Source organism: Alligator mississippiensis, chromosome 4 (genome assembly GCF_030867095.1).
Source record: "Alligator mississippiensis isolate rAllMis1 chromosome 4, rAllMis1, whole genome shotgun sequence".
Lineage (NCBI taxonomy): Eukaryota > Metazoa > Chordata > Crocodylia > Alligatoridae > Alligator > Alligator mississippiensis.
Window position 1 is genome coordinate 248,736,739 of NC_081827.1, and position 25,538 is coordinate 248,762,276.

Sequence of the window (25,538 nt, forward strand, 5' to 3'; positions counted from 1 at the left end):
TTTTAAAAAGTGGATTTGGGATGATGCTTCAGCAATTTAGCTGACACAAGGGGCTAGTGCTCCCAGATACCAATTGGCTGGGCCCCAGAGACTCCTGAGGGCAAATAACTCTAAGCTGCTGGCCAGGGCAAGTTTTTATATTGCTGGGGCCAGGACAGGGCAGCTTTTTATACTGCTGGGGACAGCACAGGTGCTGGCCCCGGGCTCTAGCTCCCCTGGCTGCAGATCTGGGATGAGCCAAGCAGGGTTATTTTGCCTCAAGTTGCACAATTTGCTCCACAAAGTGCATGTCTGAGCACGTGTACCGAGACAAAAAGCCCCACTCAAATTTGCACTGCTTCTATTTGAGCTCCTGCAAGCCCATGTGCTTGCATGTGTGGACGTGCCCATGAAGTACATTTTAAATACATGTGCACATATGTACCTGCAAATGAGAGAGAGAGAGAAAAGAGAGAGAAGAGAGAGAGAGATTCTTACGCACACACCCACTATTTATAGCATGGTATGAGCAATGGAGGAAGCCAGAGGGTGTTTCGTAGAAGTTTCCAAAAAAAGAACCACCCAAAATAATCTTGAAAATGTTTTGTAGCATCCAGTTGTTAGCTGCACAGATGTTTATTGATTTCAACACTTCTAAGATTTGAGTTAATGAAGACATTGATTTGACATTTTAGCATAAACCAATCTTCAAACTGCATCACAAGGAGTTCTTTTTCATATTTTCCTCCTGATAGAGGTAAATTAGAATTCAGAGTTTTGGAACCAGTGATAGCAACTCTGAGAAAAAACAGAGGTTTACAATAATATTCTCTACAGGTGACAAGCTGATTTCTGCAGTTTGAAGATTTAGTCTATAAACTACTTTGGTAAAAAGGAAAATATAAACCTTAGGCCTTGGATACACATTCCCCCCTGGGCAGTACTGCCTTTTAACAGTCACGGCTGAGAGGAGAGCTGCAGTTTTAGTCCTCGCAGGGTGTTAGAAAGCCAACCGCTCTCCCTCACTCTTCCTTGAAGGGGATGAGGGAGAAAGCAGAGCACTGTGGGATGCTTTGGGTCAGAGACTCCCTTGTTGCACTACATGCAACTCAACATGTTACACCTGGTGTTACAAAGCGTAACACAAAAATGTAATGAGTCTCCAAGGCATAAGACTTTGTATTGTTCATTGACAGAAGAGAAATATGGCAATTATGAGTACAGGAAGTCTCTGGAGTAGATCATGAAGACTTAAAGATACAATTTTCCTCTATTGACTGATAAAAGTTAGGATGAGAGTAGAAAAGTTGTAATATGCAGCAACAGGGATTTGTTCTGAGCAATGCCTTGGCACCTAATACAACAACCTAAGTATCTGGTAGAACCAGACCTTTATGTACTCTGTCTTCAAACGCTCTGCATAATGATCTTGCCGCTTGCCAGCCCAGAAGTTGCAGATCTAGTTTACTGTGTGAAAGGTCCAAGCTGAAATTCTCTGAACTATAGTATCAGCGGCTTCATGACAGATCAAAATTCATTTTTAGGTATCTGATGTTATTCTAGCTACTAGCAGTTGTAGAAGTTTCCCATGGTACAGGTTATAGATAATTTTTTTTTTTTTTTTTTTTTAAATGAAGTCCCTTTTATCAATGTCAGCTCCATTTAGTGTCAGGAATATGCAGTGTTCCTAAACATGCGACTTTAAAGTTTAATATGAACATATTTAAAAAAAAAAAACAGACAAAAATTGTCCATTTCAATTTAACCCTGATAGTATACATTAAAGATTAATATGTATGGCAAGACAGTTAGCTGCTTTACCCATTAAAGTGATTATTACTGTTCTCTTGTTGAGCTGTGGCCTTAACACTGTGTACATATTCATTACAGGTCCCCAAGTCGTGGGACTCTACCAAATTGAAACTACCTTTTCAGAAGTTGCAAAAAAATTTGTGTAATTTTACCGAGATGTCTTCACCCACTCAACCATGTTTACATGTCTATTAGATTTCACACATTAGGTAAGTATTCGTTTCTTCAATAAGGACATATTGGTTACAAAAGGAAGGTCACAAGATTTTACTACTGGTAAGAATATTTCCACAATCATGCTGGACTAAAAGTTGTAATTTTCCCATTTATATCACACACATTCTTTCTGGTTGCTGGTCTGGAGCATGGACTGTAGGTACAACAAACACTAGGAATACAGGATTTATTGCTGTCATGATACAATGCCAAGTCAGTTTGGACTTCTCATAACAGATGAGTGACACGGCATGTCACAGGCTTTTTTAGGACTGCAAAGTTGTGCTGCACAGAAGTTGCCACTAAGGAGACAGGGATGTACCTATTACTCCGCTACTAACACTGACAGCTGCCCAGTTTCATTTCACTTTCCCACTGAATTTCAACACTTAGTCTTCTGCCCCCAGCTATGTATGCTTGAGCTGTATCTGACAGTGAACTGGTTACCGTGTTAAGCTTTTGCATATGACAATAACAAATTAGATCATAAATGGGTATAATATGACTACTAAAATAAGGCAAGCTGTGCCTCTTCCCATAATGAATACTTGTGTGGAAGAGTAGGGGAAAGAGCAGGTATTGATATGGTAAGGAGGAAAAAACTCTTTCTTCGACACAATAAATACCCAACACTTCAAAATGCTTATGCTCCATTTAAAGTACAAAAATGTCATTGGTTCCCCTTTCTTCCAATACCAGTGCTGCCTTTTGAAGTGGAAGGAGGTGTTTGGGACTTTGCAGGTCAACTCTCCAATGGAAAAGAAGTCAGTAATGTAGAATCTGGATACATTCTCAGGTAAAAAATTATTTGTTTTATTTTTATTTGGCCTGTTCAGTGCTTTCCCTCCAAAGCTTCCACTCCTACCACTGTTAGAGACAGGATATCAGGCTAGATGGACCATCAGTCTGACCCAGAATGGCACTTATGTTCTTATTTCCACATACACAACAACCCTGAAGTGAGGTCATTATTTATGCATGAATGGTAATCCCTTCTTCTAGGAATCTCAGGCCAAAATGAAAGTCTGGTCCTAGAATACAACTCTGCCTCAAGAAGCAACACTAATTAAAGCTTAACACAGAGCTTAACTTCCTGCTGCTCCCAAAACTCCCTCTCACATGAGGCTCTTGTGAAGTCAGATTCATGAAACCCATGAAACCAGAACTTACTGCTGATTATATAAAAAAAAAAAACCAAAAACACACAAACCCCAAAACCTGAAGACTCTGTACAACATCACCCAAAATGCACACTACATCAGTAACTAGAGCTTAGCTTTAAACCTTGAGAACTTAACTTTCAGGAACAAAAAGCTGTTCTTGGTTGTGCAAAATATTACAATATAGACAAAACTTAAGTTTCTAAAATGGGTTGTGTCCTGAAACTTACTTTGAGACTGAATCCAAAACATTTTTCTATTCATCTAGTCTTAAATTTTCATAAGCCATAAATAAGTTTGATATCTAAGGCCTGTGTTTCAAGAAATAAAGTTTTCATAGTTGGATAGATAGCAGGGCATAACTTTTTAAGCTGTTCATAACATTTGATCTTGAAAAACAAAATTAGAGCCCAGTCTAGTAGTATCAACACAGCAAGTTAATCCAGTGTATGATCCATCATTCCCAGACCTACCTTTAAGCAACATATTCTCTATGTGAAGCCGTACATTAAAACTACTCCAAAGCTGGAGTTGATACCATATATTGAGAAACCGGAAATGCCCCGTATTGAAAAATGGAGCATCTTACAGACAATGGAGTTTGAGGATCTGCACTAGTTAGTAATTAGCTTCCAGTTTACTTCCTTGCCTGGACGAATACTGTAGATTTGTCTATCCTACAGTTGATCACAGGTCTTATTTGGACTGGCCATGGCTTTGAGACACTACCTGTGCTTTATGTCAAGCACCTGAAAGTCAGTAGCTAGGCCCATTGACCTTCATTCTGCTCCTTCTCAAAGGGAAGAACAGGAAATAAGTATAATGGGAAGAGCAGGCTGGACAAAGAAAGTTCCTGATATTGGGAAGGGAGGGTTGTGGGAGGAAAAGGAAAAGCAGTTTGAATGGAGGGAAGCCAGCAGAGTTGCTTTGGGGGCTCAAGAACTGAAAAGGACTGGGAAAAGATAGTGCAGCAATCTCTAGGACTGCTCTGTGCTGTGTGGACTGGACTGGGGACAGAGGAACTGAATAACTTTGGCCCAATTCAGAGAAGCTGTGGCTGGGAGGTCTTTGCCCCCCAAAATGCCTTGATTGAAGTAGAGCTGCCTATTTACTGCTTGGAACTTTGGCTTACACTTGGTCTCCCCAACAAGAAGTAATGTCTCTCTCAGGAGAGCAGGTTGTAGCTCCTCAAGTCAGGGCCACAGTAAACGGGGGGGGGGGGGGGGGGGGGGGGGGGGGGAAGGACACACGACTGAAAGGCCAGGGTCTCAGAGTAAGAAGCCTGCCCCCACCCCGCCCTAGAAGCTACACCAGGCCTGGCTTTGGGGACACAAAGACCAGACAAGACCACAGTGATCCTGAGCAAGCATCCTATCTGGAGTGGACTCCATGACACATGGGTCAAAGAAAAGACACTTCTGTAGCAAGAAAACAATCCTGGGAAAATATCAAAAACTTGCCATGCAAATTCAAAATGTGTTACACCTTAAACTCTCAGCTTGTTCATTCACTCATTTTAAATGGATGCTAACAGAGTGACGAGTTACACAAAGTGATGCAAGATGCATGTTTCCAGAGATGTTTCATCCTAACAAAGACTGCAATAAGGTTGAATGCCTCTTAAAATGGCTGTAGATTGCTTTAAGATTTCAGTAAAATGACAAAATAAATATTGAGGTAGTTACTGCTGCTTACAGAGGCGGCTTTTTCAAAATGATTTTAGATGCAAGTGAAATGGATACCAACTCTTAATTCAATGCAATGATTTAACAGTGTTGCACAGATTTCTGTATTGTTATTGGCATTTTCTCCTATAGACAGCTTCTAACAGGATTTAATCAGCTTAATAATTACGCATGACAGACAGAAGCCAAGCTTTCTGAAAACAACGAGCATTTAGTCTCTGAATTAGAACCTCCGGCCAGAGGTTAATTGTCCTCCCTCTCTCCCTCCCTCCCACACACACACACACACACACCCCCCCCCCCCTCATTATTCATACTCAATGCCCACACCCACTGTGAGATCTGGCTCCTAAACAGGTGTTCCCCACATGAAATGCACCTGAAAGCTACATGAGCATGTTCACCAAAAGTGGATGAAACACTTTCCATTTTTCCACTCTGAGGGTTGACACTCTGCTTCTGTTTACATTTAAAATGCCCATCTAGAGACCTACACAAAAAAAAAAAAAATGAACCAAGGTAACATAAAACAATTTTAAACCAATTAAGCAAGTGCTAATCTCTGCACAGATGCTATTATTTTAGGATAAATGTAGCCCAACTCCTATTTGGTTTTAAAAAATGAATTAGATGTCCACGAATCTTTTGCAGGATCGGAGCGTAACTGATTCAATTTAGAAATCCCACCATCAGTAACCTTCATTTCCACACACACACACACGGTGGAGGGGCCATTTCCAAAGGTGAACTTGGACCTCTTCCAAAAGGGGAACCTTTCATAAGGGCAGCAGTATGTCCAATTGTTGAATGTGAACAAACCAAGAATGACTTTGGTGCAGCAAATCTACTCCAAATTTAACCCTGGATGAAGGAGTGTTAAAGTTGGAGCAAGTGTACTGCAATTTAATTGCTCTCGCATAACAATTAGAACTTGCTAGCTGGTGTCCTTTTAAAATGTTCTCCTTTTGAAAGGGCTCCAAGGTTTGTGGGTCCACACCCAAAGAACAAGACATGATATTTATAAGTTCTAACTCCAACTGCAACCTGGCCACAGCTATTCCCACTGGTCTGGCCTGGCATGCTACATACGTAACATCTAGAGGGGTCCCTTAGAACAAACCTCAGTATGCCAGGCACTACTCAGCAAGTGTAAAATCAGTCCCCATTTCAGAGCACTTGATATGAATGATCAAGTATTACTGGTCCTCCAAATCCTCTCTGCATCTCTTCTCAGTTTAACATTTCACTTGTAATTTTGTCAACAGTGTTTCTTCGACTGACTCTGTCCCTGCTTCCCTCACATTTGCTCCTCTCATTTCAGCTTTTCTGAATCTACTGACCAAGAATGGGGTTACTATTACGTTTAGGAATAACCACACTTGAAAGCTGCTGTTTGTTTCACATACTCATGCTCTGCTTGATTTGCCAGATCTCCTGGGTAGGAATAATAATGTCTTTGTAATTGTCTACACAGTACATAAAACAATCCTTTGACTTGGGGGATCCTGGGTGTGATCAAAATATACTCAACACGTATTTGCCGTTATTGTGATATATTCCTTTTGTTTTGGAAACCTAAAGATTTCTGTTTATGTAAAAAAAAAAAAAAAGATTCACGGATTAACAGACTATGCAGACAGAAGGGACAACTGTGGTTCTACACAGACCTCCGATACAACACAGACCACAGGACTTCTCAAAATTAATATTTGTTTTAGTGCTGTTTCAAGAAAAAAAAACAATTATGATTTAAACATGGTCTGCAATCAAGAATCCACCACAGGCTTTGGTAAGATGTCCCAATGGTTAATTACCTTCACTGTCAAAAACAGAGCACCTTATATTTTGTGTGAGTTAATCTAATTTAAACTTTCAGCCACTGCATCTTGATATACCTCTCTTTGCGAGACTGAAGAGCACATTTTCAAAGCTGTATTTCCCTTAACGGGTACTTACAGTCTGGTCAAGTTACTGCTTACCCTTCTCAGTGATAAACAGATTAAACTCCTTGAATTTCTCACTATAAAGAATTGGAAGACACATTTTAATAACTCTTATGCCTCTTTTCTAAACCCATCCAATGCATCAACATTCCTTCTTCCACAGGACCAGAACTGATCACAAGTTGTTAAGTTAGGACTTCCTCTGATGGAAACAAGTGAAACATGCCTAGAGAGAGTTATCTTAAAATCTCTGTTACACCGACAATAAAATTCCATTATATTCTTTGGGTAAGTGACGTGTGCCTGACCATGTAATACAAAATAAAAATCCTCTATTTTAGCTTAAAAAAAAATCTACATGTAACCTATTTTTCTCATTCCACCATCATGCACAGATGCCTCTATTCAGTTCAGCCACCTTTAATTTCCTCCTACTCGCCTGCCAATTTTCTCTTTCTTGGCTACTTGTTTTGCCTCTTTCCTCAGTCCCAACATTTAACATCATCTTATATACTTTGAGCTACTTTTCATATATTTTATACTAAGCTCCCTTCCTCCTCCTTTTATTAGCTGTCTTTTTTTTTTTTTTTTAACCATGAAACACTTAATCTATAGTGACCATGCAGTATACTGGTTTTACTTTTTATTTTTTTTAGTATGCTCTTTTACACAAACTAAGCTCCTTAGGGGATAGAGCTGCTCTTTTCTACAACTCCCTCGTGGTAACGCACTATTTACACTTACCACACTAATTAACAGTGAAACATCTCTTTTGGACAACTCATTTTGATCATCACAGACTAACTCTCGCTATATCCAGATCTTAAAAAAAACCCTCCCAACTATTCAAATATGCTGTATATATGGAAACAAAAGCCAGCACCCACAAAGACACAGCAAGTGCTTCAGGCACATTATGACCAATGTAAATAGACTGTGTAATAACTGGCTTCACCTGGCACTCCCACACCTATAATATTCTGTACCTATAACTAAATAACTCACACAAAGTGATGACTCTTTAAAGGGAAATAAAAATTACTTCCAAATTGATCTTACAGAATATCTCACCATATGTAAGAAAAGAGCAAATGAGTTTTGAAAATACTTGTTGACCCTTGAAACCAATAACCCAGGGGTGGGCAAAATACAGCCCGCCGGCCCATTCTACCCAGCCCGCGGAGCCTCTAAAAATTAATTTTCTAAAATTTTTATCTGCCCCTCACTGCCTGTCAAAGATGACAGGCAACCAGCAGCAGCAGGACCCAGCAGAAACCTGTGGCAAAGCAGCAAGAAGAGCCCAGCTCCACTCTGCCCCCAACCCCCTCCCCATCCTCTCTCACCCTCAGCCCCAAACCAGAAGCCTCTGCGGACCCTAGAGTGGCTCTCCACCAGCATCTGACTAGAAAGTAAGGCAAGATTGAGACCGGGGTGGGGGGGGGAGGCAGGACTGTGGAAACAACCCAGGAGCCCCTGGTGCTTCCCAAGCAAGGCTGGAAGTGGGAAGCGGCGGGGAGGCACAGGAAGCAGTGGGGGCTGTGGGGAGTGGCGGGAGCGTGTGCCACTCAGCCACTGCCTCTCACCAGTGCTGACCCGGCCAGGCCTATCGCATCCCGAGCGGCATGCGGTAAAGCAGTGGCTGGGTCAGCTTTGCTGCACGCCGCTCGGGATGGATCGGGACAGGCCCGGCTGGTTCAGCACCAGCGAGAAGCAGCAACTGAGCCATGCACCGCCTGGGGACTGCCCAAGCTCATCGGCGGCTTCGCCTCCCCAGTGCCGGCCTGGCCAGGCCTGACAGGCACGCAGCAAAGCCGCAGCTTCTATTTACCTCTGCTGGACGGTCCTAAGCGGCATGCAGCTCAGCCACTGCTTCTCCTCTCCGGTGCCAACTCAGCCAGGCCTGTTGCATCCCAAGTGGCATGGAGGGAAGCAGTGGCTGGGCCAGCTTTGCTGTGTGCTGCTTGGGACGAGCTGGGCCCAGCCGGGTCAGCACCAGCCAGGAACAGCAGCAGCTGAGCCGTGTGCTGCTTCCCCACACCACTTGGGATGGGTTGGCACCAGAAGGACAAAAAGCCGTGGTTGAGCCTGTGCCAAGCAGCATGCTAGGAAGTGGCACATAGCTCAGCCAACACTTCTCCTCACCGGTGCTGACCTGGCTGGGCCCATCCCATCCCAAGTGACGTGCAGCAAAGCCAGCCCAGCCGCTGCTTCCCTGCGTGCTGCTCGGAATGCAACAGGCCCGGCCGAGTCAGCACCAGCGAGAAGCAGTGGCTGGGCCATGTGCTACTTGGGACTGGACAGGCCAGGCCAGCAAAGGTAAGTGCACAGCTTTGCGCAGCAGTTCCCAGAGCCCCAAGGGACTCTGCTCCACTCATGCTGTGCCCAGTGTGCACAGAGACTGAGCCAGGAGACCCCTGAGCCCAGCATCCTGCCCCTGCCAGGCAGCATCCTCTCGTGGGCAGGGCATAGATTCATAGATGTTAGGGTCGGAAGGGACCTCAATAGATCATCGAGTCCGACCCCCTGCATAAGCAGGAAAGAGTGCTGGGTCTAGATGACCCCAGCTAGATACTCATCTAACCTCCTCTTGAAGACCCCCAGGGTAGGGGAGAGCACCACCTCCCTTGGGAGCCCGTTCCAGACCTTGGCCACTCGAACTGTGAAGAAGTTCTTCCTAATGTCCAGTCTAAATCTGCTCTCTGCTAGCTTGTGGCCATTGTTTCTTGTAACCCCCGGGGGCGCCTTGGTGAATAAATACTCACCAATTCCCTTCTGTGCCCCCGTGATGAACTTACAGGCAGCCACAAGGTCGCCTCTCAACCTTCTCTTGCGGAGGCTGAAAAGGTCCAGTTTCTCTAGTCTCTCCTTGTAGGGCTTGGTCTGCAGGCCCTTGACCATACGAGTTGCCCTTCGCTGTACCCTCTCCAGGTTATCCGCATCCTTCTTGAAGTGTGGCGCCCAGAATTGCACGCAGTACTCCAACTGCGGTCTGACCAGCGCCCTATAGAGGGGAAGTATTACCTTCCTGGACCTATTCGTCATGCATCTGCTGATGCACGATAAAGTGCCATTGGCTTTTCTGATGGCTTCGTCACACTGCCGGCTCATGTTCATCTTGGAGTCCACTAGGACTCCAAGATCCCTTTCCACCTCTGTGCCACCCAGCAGGTCATTCCCTAGGCTGTAGGTGTGCTGGACATTTTTCCTCCCTAGGTGCAGCACTTTGCATTTCTCCTTGTTGAACTGCATCCTGTTGTTTTCTGCCCACTTGTCCAACCTATCCAGGTCTGCCTGCAGCTGTTCCCTGCCCTCCGGCGTGTCCATTTCTCCCCATAGCTTTGTGTCATCTGCAAACCTGGACAGAGTACATTTGACTCCCTCGTCCAAGTCACTGATGAAGACATTAAAGAGTATCGGTCCAAGGACTGAGCCCTGCGGGACCCCACTGCCCACACCCTTCCAGGTCGAGACCGGCCCATCCACCACGACTCTCTGGGTGCGGCCCTCTAGCCAATTCGCCACCCACCGGACTGTGCAGTCATCCACATCACAGCCTCTTAACTTGTTCACCAGTATGGGGTGGGATACCGTATCGAAGGCCTTCCTGAAGTCTAAGTATACGACATCCACCCCTCCTCCTGTGTCCAGGTGTTTCGTAACCTGGTCATAGAAAGAGACTAGATTGGTCAGGCACGATCTGCCCGCCACAAACCCATGCTGGTTTCCCCTCAGCATAATTTGCCCTGCCGGCCTCTCACAAATGTGAGCCTTGATAATTTTTTCAAAGACTTTGCCAAGGATGGAGGTGAGACTGACTGGCCTATAGTTGCCCAGGTCCTCCTTCCTCCCCTTTTTAAAATGGGGACCACGTTAGCCCCTTTTCCATTCCTCCGGGACTTGGCCCGTGCGCCACGAGCGTTCGAATATTCCCGCCAGTGGCTCTGCAATGATGTCGGCCAGTGCCTTCAGCACCCTTGGATGGAGCTCATCCGGGCCTGCCGATTTAAAGGCATCCAGTTCTTCCAAGTGACTCTGCACCACCTCAGGATCTACGTATGGAAGTCTGGCGCCTTGCTGCTGCCTCTCTACAACCCCAGTGAGAGACTTGTCGTGCCCCTCACTTAGGAACACTGAGGCAAAGAACTCGTTGAGGCAGTTATGCCCTATCCCATGGAGCTGTGTGGGCCAGGCCAGGCTCCACTTTGGGTGCTGCTGGAGGCCCAGATGCGGCCCAGTCTGTGGAGCTCTGAGGCAGTCCCACTCCCCTCCTGGCCCCACCTCTCCTCCAGCTGCCACCTTCCCAAGGGCCTCCCGTGCACCTGCTTCTCTCCATGCCCGTCTCTTTCCCTTCCCCGCCTTCCTTTCCTCTCTCTTCCCTCCCTTTCTTCCCTCTATGAAGTTTTATTTATGGTCACCAGATTTAGAATTTTTAGAAAACCTGGTATTTACCATAAAACAGAAACGTTTATGATTATTAACTATATTAATATGCAGTGTATCCTCCCACATACCCTCTGCCCCAGTTTTGTTTTTTTGGCATGCCAGCACTCCAGCACCTTACAAGGTACACATTGTGGGTATTTTGGCACTCCAGCCAAAAAATGTTGCCTACCCCTGACATAGACTATGTGACAGAGTATAACTTCCAGTTCCAAGGCCCTACTACCCACTCCCAAAAGGAGTACTTCCAGGGGCAAACAGAGGGACGTCCAGTGGCAAAGGGTAGAGGTTAGGGGGCAGGACTTCGGCCACAAGATGGCTACCAAGGGGTAGGACAACTGTCAAGGGGCGGCGCTACCCATACAGTCCGACAGCTCACCAAAATTCGAAGTGGCCCTCCACCCGAAATAACTGCCCACCCCTGCGCTAACCAGAAACAGTAATTCACTATAAAGTTCCAATCCAATACATTGCCCTTATTTTCACATCTTATATATATATCTCATATCTTCCATTCCTCCCTCCATGGTTCTAAGCTTTCAAAGTCAGAAACTCTGTTTCAAGTGAGCCACTGTCAGACTAAAAATGTATATGGAGCTCTGCAAGACACAAAAGGCTTAACCCACATTCCTCCTTTAAATGTATCATCATCTCAGAACTGTTAAGTTACTCTAAATGTTTCATAGATTTCATAGACATTCAGGCTGGAAGGGACTTCGGAAGATCATCGAGTCCAGCCCCCTGCCCAAGGGGCAGGAAGTCAGCTGGGGTCATAGGATCCCAGCAAAATAAGCATCCAAATTCCTCTTGAAGGCGTACAATGTAGATGCATGAGCCACCTCTGATGGCAGGCTATTCTAGACCTTGGGGGCTCAGAGAATGAAGAAATTCTTCCTTATGTCCAGCCTGAAACGGTCTTGCTGGAGTTTATAACCGTTTGACCTTGTCATCCCTTGGGGCACTCCGGTGAACAATCGTTCCCCCAGATCCTGGTGAACACCCCTGATAAACTTATAGGTGGCCATCAGATCACCCCTGAGCCTGCGCTTTTCCAAGCTAAAGGTTCAGTTTCATTTATCAGCGTAGGCACCCTTTCTAGCAGGGGTGCACTGATATATCCGTTGGCTATCAGATCGGCACTTTGACGCCCTTGTTTTAGGTTATAATGTAAATTATAAAATATACAAAAATGGTTTGTGTCATAGGGGCTTAACTTTTTATTTCTTACTGTAGCATGTTTGGGTGTTTTAAGTGTTATCTTAATTGTTAATTTACTTGGTTAATAATGTTTTAGTCACAACAATTCCTATAATGTTTTCATTCAGCTCACAAGAGTGGTTAAGGTTGACAAACAAAGCTATGGTTATTCAGATGCATTATTTGTGAATTTCTCATCTTAACCTGTTTAAATTATCACTTGTAAGTTATGTAACTGAATTTCCTGGATTTACAGTACTTAGTTTTGGGATTACTGCACTATTCATGAAGTGAAGATTTTGGGGTGGGGAGAGGGTCTCTTATTGGACTAACTGCACGGTTGGAATAAAATTTGGCAAACTTTCATATGCAAAACATTCTTCACACAGCTATGCAGTTGGTCCAATACGAGATATCGCCCCTAAAAATCCTTGCCTCCTGCATAATTCCTAGACCACCAACATCACTCTAACACTAAAATATGCACTGGGGGGGAGGGGGGGGTGTTAACATACAATTAATTACTTGCATCTACCTCCAAGCATAACACCACTGTTTTATACATCCCGGAAAAGCTCACAAAGAAGCAACACAACAGAAGAGCTAACCATATATTATTCAGGATGAAGAGTTAAGATGCATAAAAATAAGTTATCTAATAAATGTGATATGCAACTTTGTTTTTAAAAAGACCGGAAATGTTATGTCTGTCTTCTTTTTATCTGTGAATTCCCTCAGTTTGGTACAAATTACATTTCATGAGCAAGCAGCAAACAAAACCCAGAAAAAATACCGTTACATTGGGGCAGGCAATTATTTTGGCTGGAGGACCACTTAACGAGTTCTGGTGAGGCATCGAGGACCGTAAGGGTAGCCCTATCCCTTGACAGGTTCCCTGTCCCTGGTCACCATCTTGTGACCAGAAGTCCAACCCCCTAACCCCTGACCTTTGCCACCAGCAAACTCTCCCCTGTGGGGTGGGACAGGGAACCAAGCCTGGCACCACCAGCTCTCTTGATGTCTGTCCCACATATGCCCAGCAGGGCTTCAGGGAAGCCAGTGCCGATTCCTGCTGCACCAAGTGCACACTAGCTCCTGGTGCTGCACTCCATCTCCTATCTGTTCCGTGCCTGCCCTGCGGGGCTTTGTGAGCAGCCGAGTTCCTTCATGCCACCCCCCAACATGCCCACACTCCATGTCACACTCTCCTGTCCTGCACAAGCAGGACCAGAGTGAGCTGCAATCAGAGCCCAACCCGCTCCCCTCAATGCCGCAGTTTCCCCTCCCTCCCTAGTGCCCAGAGCACTGCAGCAGGGACAGGAGGAGTTGCTGCTGCAGGCTGGGGAAACACAGCAGTTCCCTGGGCAGTGGCAGCAGCAGCAGCCCTGCCTGGAAGCTGTGCCTGCTGGCAGGGCGTGCAGTACGTGTTGCCCCAGGCAGGACTTGGCTCCATGCAGAATGCAGCAAGGGCAGCTGCCAGCAGGGCCAGATGCAATTAACTGGTAGGTGCCTGCCTGCGGGCCAGATCTAATCAGCCAGTGGGCCATATTTTGACCACCCCTTTGTTGCATCTTACTGAAGATTTGAAGCATCATATCAACCTTAAGGGTCCAACCATTCATTTTAACTTGACCATAAAAGTTCATTAGTATAACATACATGTGCAAAGTGGACAGGGCATAGTACTGAACCTGGCCTTCCATTTGCAATGGACTTACTGGTTTAGTGGGCTGGCAATATGCGAAGGGATAGGGCACAGTGAGAGCTAAGTCACTGAAGTAGCGATTCAGAAGCTCCTTTTGAACTCCTGTGTCTTGCTAACCTGCACTACTGCCTTAATTTCCCCCAGCACTGATTTCTCAACTCAAAGCAAAGCCAAGGCATCTCAGAATAGAGAGCAATAGGACATGCCCTCGTCCGCACACAGGTGACTGCAGAAATAGTGATGAAACAGTAACATCTTTACTGTAGGACACTAGAACCCAGACAATACTAATTTGGACACTCAGCTCCTGAGAGACATTTGGATAAACCACTCAGTGAAGACCTAAAGAAGTTAAGTCTCTGCTAGGCATCTCCCAAGTAATCCTACAAATACTTCTTTCCCATTACACTAGCAATGGTTACGTTTATATTATGCTGGCCTTCATTTACTGTGGCTTTTTTGTACACTGGAGACACTAATGCTGCACAAAGGTATTCTGTAAGTAGACGTTAGTAGCTGGCATAGATACAGTACACTACACCCAAATGAAGTACAATCACAGGGTGTCTCTCACACACAGGGTACATCACACACACTGGGTTTTTTGCATGCATTCCTAGGACTTCTCACTTGTCTTATCTGGAACTTTATTTAATCACATGCCTAATTCAGATCATCTTATCTTCAGACACCCAGGTCTACAAAAGAGGACATCTTATCAGTGAAGCTATAATGCATTATACTTGAAGCAAACTTATAATGCCTTTGCTATTGCAGTGCTTAAAAAAAAAAAAAAAAATGCATCGATTTGCAAAGCCACTGAGAATGTAAGGGAAAGTCAATAAAATGAGCTGAAGAGCTCAGGGATATGAAACAAATGAGTTTTGGTTAAAAGTAATATGAGTAAGAAAGAAAAAGCAGATCTTTATACTGTATGTTTACTGTTTAGGAAGGTAATGTTTGCTACTGGCAAAAGAAAGCTATAAACAAAAGAAACCATTGCAAAATAATCTGAATTATGCTTGCAGCCAGATAAGTGATTCATGGACTTCAATGTCATGAAGTCATACATAAAATAAAGATTAAATACTTAATTTGAGAAAGAAAAGATGGTATTTTGCTCCTTTTTATGTAATACAGCTTATTTTAAAACATGGGTCGGCAACACCTAGCACACGTGCCATTAGTGGCATGTAGAGACATTTTTCCTGGCACCAGGGCAGAGCCTGTATGTTCTACCATCCCACCTCTTGCTCCAAGGCTGCACCCTCCAGCCTGGCTGGCCCCTGCAGGGAGCTGCAGGTGGACAGGGCTGGGGCTGAAGCAGGCACTGTGCAAGGTCACTGCCCTGGAGGCTTCCAGCAGGTGGCAGAACCCTGGGTCCAGGCAGGCAGACACCCTGTCCCACCTCGGGGGGGGCAGCAGCACTGGGGTGCACAGTGCTGGGGCCAAGCAGTCGAGGGCAGGGTCTGGGCAGCACAGGTGGCAGCACCGCAAGCCAGCCAGTCCCTTAGGAAGGCGGGGGCTGGGTGGGAAGTGGGGGCTGCCCCAGGGCTCCGCAGGCTTGAGCTGTGCTGGGCAGGCTGGCAGGGGTGCCCAGTGGTGGGATCTGGCCAGGCCTACACAGCTCCACAGAGATGGGCTGCAGCTACCCTGTGCACGTGGGGATGCTGACTGGCTGGGGCAGGATGCTGGCCTCAGGGGGCTTCCCTCTCTGGGATCGGCCTCCCTGAACACTGGGCACAGTGCAAGCAGGGCAGAGCCATCCCCAGTGCAAAGGCCTGGCCGCAGGAGCCCCCTGGACTTTGGGAACAGCCACTGCATTAAAATGGGTGCCTCACTTCAGCTACTGACAAGCTTGGAGCAGAACCAGACTTGTCAGGCACTGGCAGCAGCAGGCCACTCACCTGAAGCTCACTTCAGTTGAGACAGCTTCCCCAAACAACACTGTAATATAGCAGTGTAGCAGATCTTAAGTGGTGTTATCAAAAGCAACACAGTTTTTTCTAAAGCACAGCATGGTAATTTCCACTTGACAATAAACTCAAACCTTTAAATGTCAAGAATCAATTCTATTCTGGATGACCCAGTTCTGCAGATCTTCTTAAAAGAAAAGAAAATTTTGGATAAGCACAAAGTTTTTCTACTCTTCACAGTAAGATCCACAGACCCTTTACCCAAGAGGTTTTTCAAGTGTGCCTCCAAAAAAGGACAACAGAGTCATCATCTTTACTTACGAGTATCCCAAGGGACACATGGGCTGCTTGCAGACATTAAAAAAAACAAACAAACAACAAACCAAAAGAAGCAGCGCATTACTTTGACCTGACTAGGCAGCATCCGTATAAATCGGGCATGTCTGCAGGGCTTTTTGGAGCTTTCATCTAACAGCTGATTCAATCAGGGCTCTTCTGGGCATGTGCTGGGCTTGGCACAGAAGCACACCGAGTTTAAAGTAAAGAGGCGTTTTGGGGAGTTTAGTTAAACATCTGCTAGCAGTCATGGTGTCCCCTGCACGCCAAGATGCAAAAAAAGAATCTCCACCATTCCTAGTAAGGGGTATTGATCTCTTCCCAAAAAACTGGCTGAACTCTCAAATGAGACCAACTGAGTAAGGAGGTAAAACAGAAAACTGCTTTTTAAAGCTTCCTACAGGCAAGCAGAGGCACCAGCCACTGCAGCCACTTCAAGAGAAAAAGCAAAGCTTCACAGACAGTGCCCCCAAAAACTCCATGCACCTGTGGGGGGACAGCTAGGAATTAGACAAAATTACTGAATCAAACTGCTAGCCTAAATAAAATGTGAAAGTTCCTCAGAAAATCGTCTGCAACAGAAAGGTCTCCAGTTGAATATGGCTGCCTGTCAAGACAAAATAAAATTTGGAAAGTATGTCAGAGAGAAGGGCACTCCCCTGATGTCAAATGACTGACAGATGTGGTCTTGCCCTCTGCAAGCAATTGGAAGTAGCCAGTGTAACAGACCCACAAACTTTAGCACAAAGAACTAAGTATTTTCATTATGAAAGAAATCACTAGGATGTCATTTGTAATAGTAGGTTGATTACCATTTTTCAGCTAATGGGAGTTGCATAAAACACAAGTCTGCTATATTTCTCCTTAAAAGCAGTTTAGGGAGAACTTTTTTTTAAAAAAAACAAAAAACCTCAGTGAGTAAAATATTAATACCTCCATTCTTAAGTTATTAATGTGTAAAACTGTTCAGCTACTTTGTTCAAAAATAAGAGAAAAAAGGATTTTCCAAAAAAAGGATTATCCTAAAAATATACATCAAACCTAATGACTGTCAGAAAGCCGCAGCTACCCAACTTTGGAGGAAGAGAACAGGATAACCTTAACAGCAGATATCAGGAATTTGCAAGAACTACAGTTAGAAAAAGCTGTAAAGGAGTTTCTCTCACTCACCCTCAGGGGGCTAAGAGCACCCATGGGTAAGGTGAAATATTCAACATAAGAGATGCTCTCCAACATCAGGCTTGAGTATTTAAGACCTACAAAATAGAGGACAGCATTTACCCTCTCCTGCTTTGATAAAACTGCCAGAGAACATATCCAGAAAGTTTTTACTCTGCTTAAGAGATGCAGTAGTAGCTTGTATCTTCCCCAAGGACCTATTACATGAGAATAGTACCATTGGCTTTGAGAGGTCAGGAGAACATTTTGCTCATCACCTGCTTAGAGAAAAGGTAAAAAAAACAAACCCTGAGTGTTGTGGCCAATCCACCCCTTGAGTGAAAGGAGGCATGTGACACTCCCCACCACAATTAGCCTGCTCTAGGATTCTGCTGGACAAGGAATCTCTACACTTTCCTTTCCACAATTATAAATATTAAGGGGAACACTCTTAGGTCCTCTGATGGCCTAAGAAAGCTTCAGGATATGGGTTGGAGGAGGAAGGTATTAAAAAAAGATGCGATCTAGTGAGTGGCCTGAGGATTAAAGGGAAACTTGGAAACAGTGATCACAAGTTGATCACCTTCTTTATATATCACAAAGCTTGCAAAATCAGTCAGCAATGTAGAAATCCCTGACTTCAGAAAAGCTGAGTTTCAGAAGCTCAGAAGGATGGTTGTCGAGGCCCTAAAAGATCATGATCTGACAGGGAAGAGAGTCCAAGACAAGTGGTTGCTCCTTAAGAACGCAATCCTAATAGCTCAAAGGAAGTCCATTCCGGCCCGCAGGAAAAGGCGGAAAAGGCTAAATAGGGAACTCATGGACCTCCTTAATCTTAAAAGAGAAGCCTATTAGGCTTGGAAGATGGGTAACACCTCTCAGGACTATGCATCACTGGCCCGTACCTGTAGGGAACGGACCAAAAAAGCCAAGGCCGAAACCAAACTTAGGCTGGCTACTGGAATCACGGACAATAACAAGTCCTTTTTCAGATACATAGGAAGTCAAAAGAAAAATAAAGGCAACACTGGACCCCTGCTGAACCAATTGGGGCAGCTGACAACTGACTCACAGGAAAAAGCTAATCTCCTCAATGATTACTTTGCTTTGGTTTTCCACCAGCCCAAGGGGACCACCACCCTGCCTGACAGGAAACTGGACTATGAGGGTATAGTGACCATATGCCTACATTTGGTGAAGACATTGTGAGGGAACACCTTGAGAAGCTGGACATCCATAAGTTAATGAGCCCTGATGAAATGTACCCAAGAATGCTAAAAGAGTTGGCTGACTTCTTAGCTCGGCCATCGGTGCAGATATTTGAAAACTCATGGTGCTCGGGTGAGGTTCCTGAAGACTCCCCCCAGAAGTGGCACAAGCACCTACTTTGGACATGTTCACATTGCATTTGGATGCTTATCTTGCTGGTCATCTAACCCCCACTGACTTCCTGCCCCTTGGGTAGGGGACTGGACCCGATGATCTTGCAAGGTCCCTTCCAGCCCTAATGTCTATTAAATGTATGAAATCATACAGGTTGCAGGGGTTTAGGTTGTAGCCATGTTGGTCTAAGGATATAGGCAGACAAGGTTCCTTGGGTTAATTTGATATCTTTTATTAGACCAACCCAAATGGTTGGAGAATAGTTATTAAGAAAGCTTTCGGGTTCAAAAACCCTTTGTCAGGCTAAGGAAGCTGCAGCAGTTGGTGTGTGCTCTTCCTGGATGGGATGAAAAGTAAAGAAGCCAGGGGCTGGGCTGGGGAGTCAGTTGCCAGGAAGATTGTAATGTATCAAAAATCCAATGTCTATGTTTAGTCCCTGATCTCTAGTATCCAGCAGGTTGATGAAATGGAGCTCATAGGCTCGTCTCTGGGAAGTGGCGTGTAAGTTTCCCTTGAGGATCAGGACTGAGAGATTGGAGAGAGAGTGGCCCTCCTGTGAGAAATGTGCCCCCACCGGTAATTGAGTGTTTCTGTCTGATGGATTTCCGGTGTGCGTTCATTCTGGTGCGCAGTTGTTTGGTCTCTCCTACATATCTTTCCATCAGGGCATTTGGTGCATTGGATGAGGTATATAACATTTCTGGAGGTGCAGCTGTAAGATCCTGGGATGCTGATGGCTCTGTTGTGGGGTGTAGTAATAGTGTGTGTGGGGGTAGGGGGGAAAGAGATGTATTGGCAGGTTTTGCATTTCTTGTCCTGGCACGGTCTGGATCCTTTTGGTGTGTTCTGGGCTTGAGGAAGTTTGCTTCTGGTGATGAGGTCGGTGAGGTTCAGTGCTTGTCTGAAGGCTAGGATGGGTGGCTCTGGGAAGATCTTTTTAAGAATAGGGTCTTCTTCTAATATGGGTTGCAATTTTTTGAGGATTTTCCGTACAGGTTCAAGGGAGGGGTGATAGGTCATAACCAGCGGTGTGCGATTTGTGGGTGTTTTTCTTCTGTACTGCCTGAAATCATACAAGGTACCTGGATCCTCCTGACGTCCCTGGCTGTGGGCTCCCTCAGCCCAACAGGACATCCCACTGCACCCACATTGGCAGACAGGCAGTGGAAGCTGGAGGAGGTAAGCAGAGCCAAGGGACTCCCACGGTGGCAGCTGCAGCTGGAGAATGAGGTGAGTAGCACACAGGCTGGGAACTCAGGGGCCACAGGTTAACCTCTTAGAAGCCACATGTCGCTCTAAAGTCACCGGTTGGACTGCCCTGATCTATGATCCATGTTCCATGGTGTCCTTTTAACTACAGTCTAGCATTCACCTTTATACAAAATGGCTCAGCTCTGTGACTGCTCAAGTAGCATTCTGTGCTTATTGACCTATAGGTTGCCACAAGTCAGGATTTTGGGGGACTGGAAGAGCTGAGAGAAGAAACTTACACAAAATCTGCTGCTACTGTGCCTGGGCTCTGGCCATTACTAACAAATCCTCATACTCAGCTGTTAAAATTAATTCCAAGAGAGAACTAACCAGCATATAATATTAAAACTAAATCTGTTTGTCCTGGGAAGTATGTTTCCTCTGCCCACCAATTGTGGCAGCTCTTTGCACGTTATACTGAACTGTTACTATTCTGCCTTGATTAGCACCAGAAATATAGTGCTGATAGCTTATTTTTATTTTAAAAGTACACAAAATAAAAAATAAACACTATTTTAAAGTTTTTTACTAAAAAAATTGTTAGTCTAAATGGTTATTCAAGATGGAGATGATTTATTGCCATTTGATTTCTGAGATTAAAATCAAGTTTTTATGCTATACTTTAAACAAAATAATTGCTCAGTTCATGAATTTCCTGTTTTATCCCAAATAATTTCCCAGGTGCTAAAATGAACAGCTGTTTTTGTTTCTAAGATGAGTGTTGCTCTGCTTAGAACTCCCAAAATGTCATTTCAACAGAGAAAAGCAGTCAAGTATGAGTTAGGTTCACAAGAGTGCAGCTCTTCTCCAGCTCCACTTCATCCTTCTCTCAGCTGCTGAGGCTAAGGTCCCTTTCTCTTCTGCCATCATGTTATTCCTTTCTGCACCCTTCAGAAATTCTGCTCTTTTCTAGTCTTCAGTAAGCTATTCAATCATGCTACCTGTAAATTTTACCACCCCACTGGGGCCTAGATAATTAATACATATTGAACACCAAGCCCTTGAAGGAACCCCACTGTTAACATTCTGCTATGCTACAAATATTTTTTCTTTTCTCTCTTGCAAGTTCCTAAGCTTATGACAGTACTTTAGCTTTCACTTCATGACTTTCACTTCAATTTTGTTAAGTTCTTTGCTAAAGATAGTTTGAGGTCTAAATAAATATATATATAATGGTATGAGGTTTAAATAAATATATACACACACACGCGTATATATACATGCATGCACATGTACACAGCTTCATTTTTATCTAGTCTTTCAGTAATTGTAGCTTGAAAGGTCATTAGATTTGCTTGATATAAACCTTTGTAGCATATGCAAGTCTACCAAACTCATACCTTTCAAATACTCAAAAACTGATTCCATTATAACACTCAATTTTACCCATAAGATTGACCATATATTTGGTAGATGAAGTACCACTGTTCTTCATTCCTACTATTCTGAAAAGTTTGTAACTAAGTTGGCATGCTTAAGCAAGCTAGAAAACAAAGGAACAAAATACAGTATGATTTGAGGAAAGCAGAGGGAGCAAAGAAATCATTCTGGTAGTATTCAGAATAAATTAAACAACACACCAAATGTGATTAAAAATATCTAAACTAAACATAATATATGGCATCAAGAGAACAGGAAATAAATCAAGGACACATGATCAAAATGCAAATAACTAACTGTTGGCCTAAACAAGGAGACTATTCCTGCTGCCACTCTCCACACACAGCTTGCAAATAGAGATCTCCTTGCATACACACATGTGCAAGCATGTTTGACTATAATATCAACCTTTATCAATTATCTTTTTGATTCAACATTTTCCACATCTTGGTTGCAAGGTCAAACTTATGACCATTAAAGCCGTGTGGAAAGAAACAAACATATGTACACAATCCGAGATAGACTAAAGGTGAAATTCTTACTGAACGAAACAACACAATCTTCTACTTACATGAACTCTGAAAGCTTGTACAGTGTTATCCAGGAGAAGTATATTGCAAACCACCTCTGTATGCTGCCTGTCTCGTGCCAGCTCAGACGCTCGTACATTGTAGGTTCTGCCAGCAGGCAATCGGAAACGTGCGGTCATTACTGTCCCCACAAGGTCTTTAGAAGAAACAAATATAAGAAGATAAACGCTGTGATATGGTTTAAAAAAAAATAGCAAAAAAAAATTGAGTTTAAAAAAAGGCAACTCCATAACAAAGCTATTCTGTTAAAATAGTGTCCAATACATTTTCGTTGTTTTCAGAAATAGGTAAATTACTACTAAAAATCTAATGCTGAAGTATAATAATGGCCCTGTTCCATCATATTACTTAGCTTTGTGAGTTGCTACCCGTCACCTTAATGATAAGTTTATAGAGTATGTAACAAATGCCCATTAGTCAGTTTAGGCCAGGATCAAAACTTAACTAGGACAGTCATAGAATTGTGAGAAATTGAAGCCTAAAGGATTTTAGGCAACTAATCAGAAACTGAGGGCACTAAAGGTTCCCCAGTGGTATGGAAAGTCCCAGAAACTGAGGGCACTAAGAGTTCACCGCAGGGGAAAATTCCACTTGGTGGCCAAAATCTTCCCGCCAAGAAATTTTCCATGACATAATATCTGAGCCCAAATATGGGAACAGCGACGAGTTTGGGAAGGAGGGGCCCATCACGGCAACTTACCCGATATATAAACCGTAACCTACTGTCCCAATTTGGAGGTAACCTCACTTGCTGAACACCGAAGGAAGAATTGCAAGTGTAGGCCAGATCAGACTGATCACCTGAACCACCCTCTCCGTGAACACGAATCTCTCAGTTCACACTGAAGCCGTTGGGCGCCTGAGTGGGCAAAGGAAGGTGGACTTATTCCTATCACTACTGAGGCCAGCCAATTAAACTGTACCACTGAGGCCAGTTTCTTAAAGCAAAGCAATGTTATATGCGTAGTAAGGAATTTTAAAATAAAATTGTGTTGTACGAACTAAGTGTGTAATCATTGTGAAATCGTGCAATCGACTAAAAACTCCCCAGCCAGTGCATCAAGCAAATCAGTAATTAGTGTGGGATCTTTCTCTATTCCATAACCCACTAGAGAACACTACCTTTTTCTTCAGGACTGAAATTTAGGATCTTTATTTAAAACAATACTTTCACTTAGAAAAGAACATTGTGACAGCTTTCTACAAAGCTTCATAATAGCTATACAACAAATCTTAGAGCCACTCAACCTCTCAACTAATTACAAACAGGCTACAAACAGACTGCAAACAGGAAAAAAAAAGCTTATGCTAGAAGTCTTTTAAGGTGGAGTACAGAACCCTGCTATCTAGCCTCCAGTTCTGTCTTTGCGTCTGATCAGGGGCACAGTGCACGCTAGTCAGGAGTGAGCCAATCTGGTCCATGGACCCCTTCCCCGTCCCCTCACTCTCCTCCAGCATACCTGATCTGGTGGCTGCTCTAGTCAGTCTGGGATACCAGAGCAGCCAGAATAGCTATCACATACAGTTCAGTTCGGCCAAAGCAGCAGCAGCTGCACTGCATGCAGTGGCTGTCCCAACTAGACAATGCCACACAAGGCACCCGCTCTGGGTCACATGCCACAGTCCCTGCTCCAGCCAGTCCCAGACCTGTGGTACACATGCGCTCAATGGCTCAGGTGTCCACTGCACACAGCATAGCTGTCGCTCCAGCTGGACTGTGCTGGAAGCAGTGCCCATTCCAGCCCACAATTCAAATCAATGCAATGGGATGTGTAAAAGTGATAAGAAACCTGAACTTACTAGAAGTGAAGCAAGTGTAAGCTAGATTCTATTCGACCTGTTAAGAATAAAACCATACTCAGGTGTGTAAGTACGATTCTATTTCACTCTAATCAAGTCTATGAAGAACCAGTAATGCATCTACTTTTGTAAGAAATCAATCTTCACTACTATATTTACTCAAATACAAGACAAGGCCTTCCCCCACCCCTCAGCTGGCATGGGGATCAAGCCCCTTGTCTTATAACTGCACACAAGAAAATTTCACTAAATACATTATCTCTCACTAAACTGCTGCCAAAAGCAGCATGTCCTCAGCAATGGAAACCAACTATGGAGTTAATTAAATGTAGCCAACACTGCATGAATACGAAATAAATGGCTAGTACTGGGCAACCACACTGATGGGAACCTTTTTTGTGTGGCCCTTTAAAAAAACAAACAAATAGGCAGTTGCTCCCCTAGGAGGGAATACACACCAGGCCTGGTCCATCCATTATTGGAGGTACTGCACTAGAAGGACCAGCACTCGGAGCCAGCTCTGACACCCTTCCCTGGTGTCAAAAGTGCTGATGGGAACCTACCACAAGGCTTTTCAGGAAATTTTTTCATGTCTCAAGTCAAATCAGTCAAATCAATTCCAAATCCATGAGTCATTTAAGAACCATATGTGGTCCTACTTCTGGCAAAACATCCTCCACCCCCACCTGGGGCTGCAGATGCTTCCAAGTCCTTTGGCGGGCATCCTACATGCAGGCCCAAGCTTGGGATTCAGATGCCCCCAAGTTTCACTTGCCCTCAGCCATATGGCCACAGGAACAAGCTAGGGAAGAGTCTCCCATTTCCATAAAGTTGGGGTATAGCCAAGATCTTCCCACAGGAAGTGAAAGTGGGAGGCATTAATTACCTCAGCCAGACTACTACCTCCTGCCAGAAAAGTGCCAGCAAGAAAACTACCTTCTAGATCATGGTGTCTCCCCTGCCAGGTAAGACTCACAGCTGCTCATACCTAAAAGGAATGAGCAGGCAATTCCCACACTCACTCTCTGCCACTTCTTTTCCATTCCTGTCCTCTCCTGTTCTTTAATTAAATCCTACTGACATTCCTCTGTTCCCACCACAGCCATTAACAGGAAACAGGACATAGCACTAAGCCCAAGTACCACAACAATCATGGCAGGAGGGAAAAAGGGAAAAGCCACCCTCAGAAATCTTTCCAAACCCAGTATTAACTCATGCTCCAGCATTCACACAGGCCTCCAAACAACCCAACATCTGCACTTAGCAAGAGCTCCAATCACCCAGTTCTACAGGAAGATTCTGTCATGGTCTCAATCCAAGATGGGCTTGATTCTAATTAGCCAACAATGGATGAACCAGTTGGAGGAGTTGCTTAGTTTTCCTGCACTGATTTTAAAGCTTTCTGCATATAAATTATTCAAATTGATATAACAAATCATAGGGTTGGAAGGGATTTCCAGGTCCAACCCCTGCAAGAATGCAGGAACACTACTCAGAAATAATCTCTGTCTAGTGCTTACCCAGCCTGCTCCTGAAAACCTCCAATGAAGGAGGTCAGACTGCCCAGGGAGGTTGTGGTGTCTACTG

The 25,538-nt window shown here is 44.4% G+C and overlaps 1 protein-coding gene across 3 annotated transcripts in view; it reads right to left on the bottom strand.

Annotated features, from left to right (window-relative positions):
* PTPN4 (protein tyrosine phosphatase non-receptor type 4) overlaps positions 1–25,538 on the bottom strand; it is a 206,324-nt gene that overhangs the window by 127,492 nt on the left and 53,294 nt on the right. For 2 of the 3 annotated variants that reach the window (XR_009462146.1, XM_059727499.1), the window contains exon 2: positions 22,133–22,287. Coding sequence is in view for 2 of the 3 variants with exons in the window: in XM_059727499.1 (XP_059583482.1) it covers positions 22,133–22,270 (138 nt within the window). In the remaining variant the exon portion in view is untranslated. Of the gene's footprint in view, positions 1–22,132; positions 22,288–22,851; positions 22,960–25,538 lie in introns of those variants that run through there. The other variant, XM_059727500.1, reaches the window with a different exon arrangement.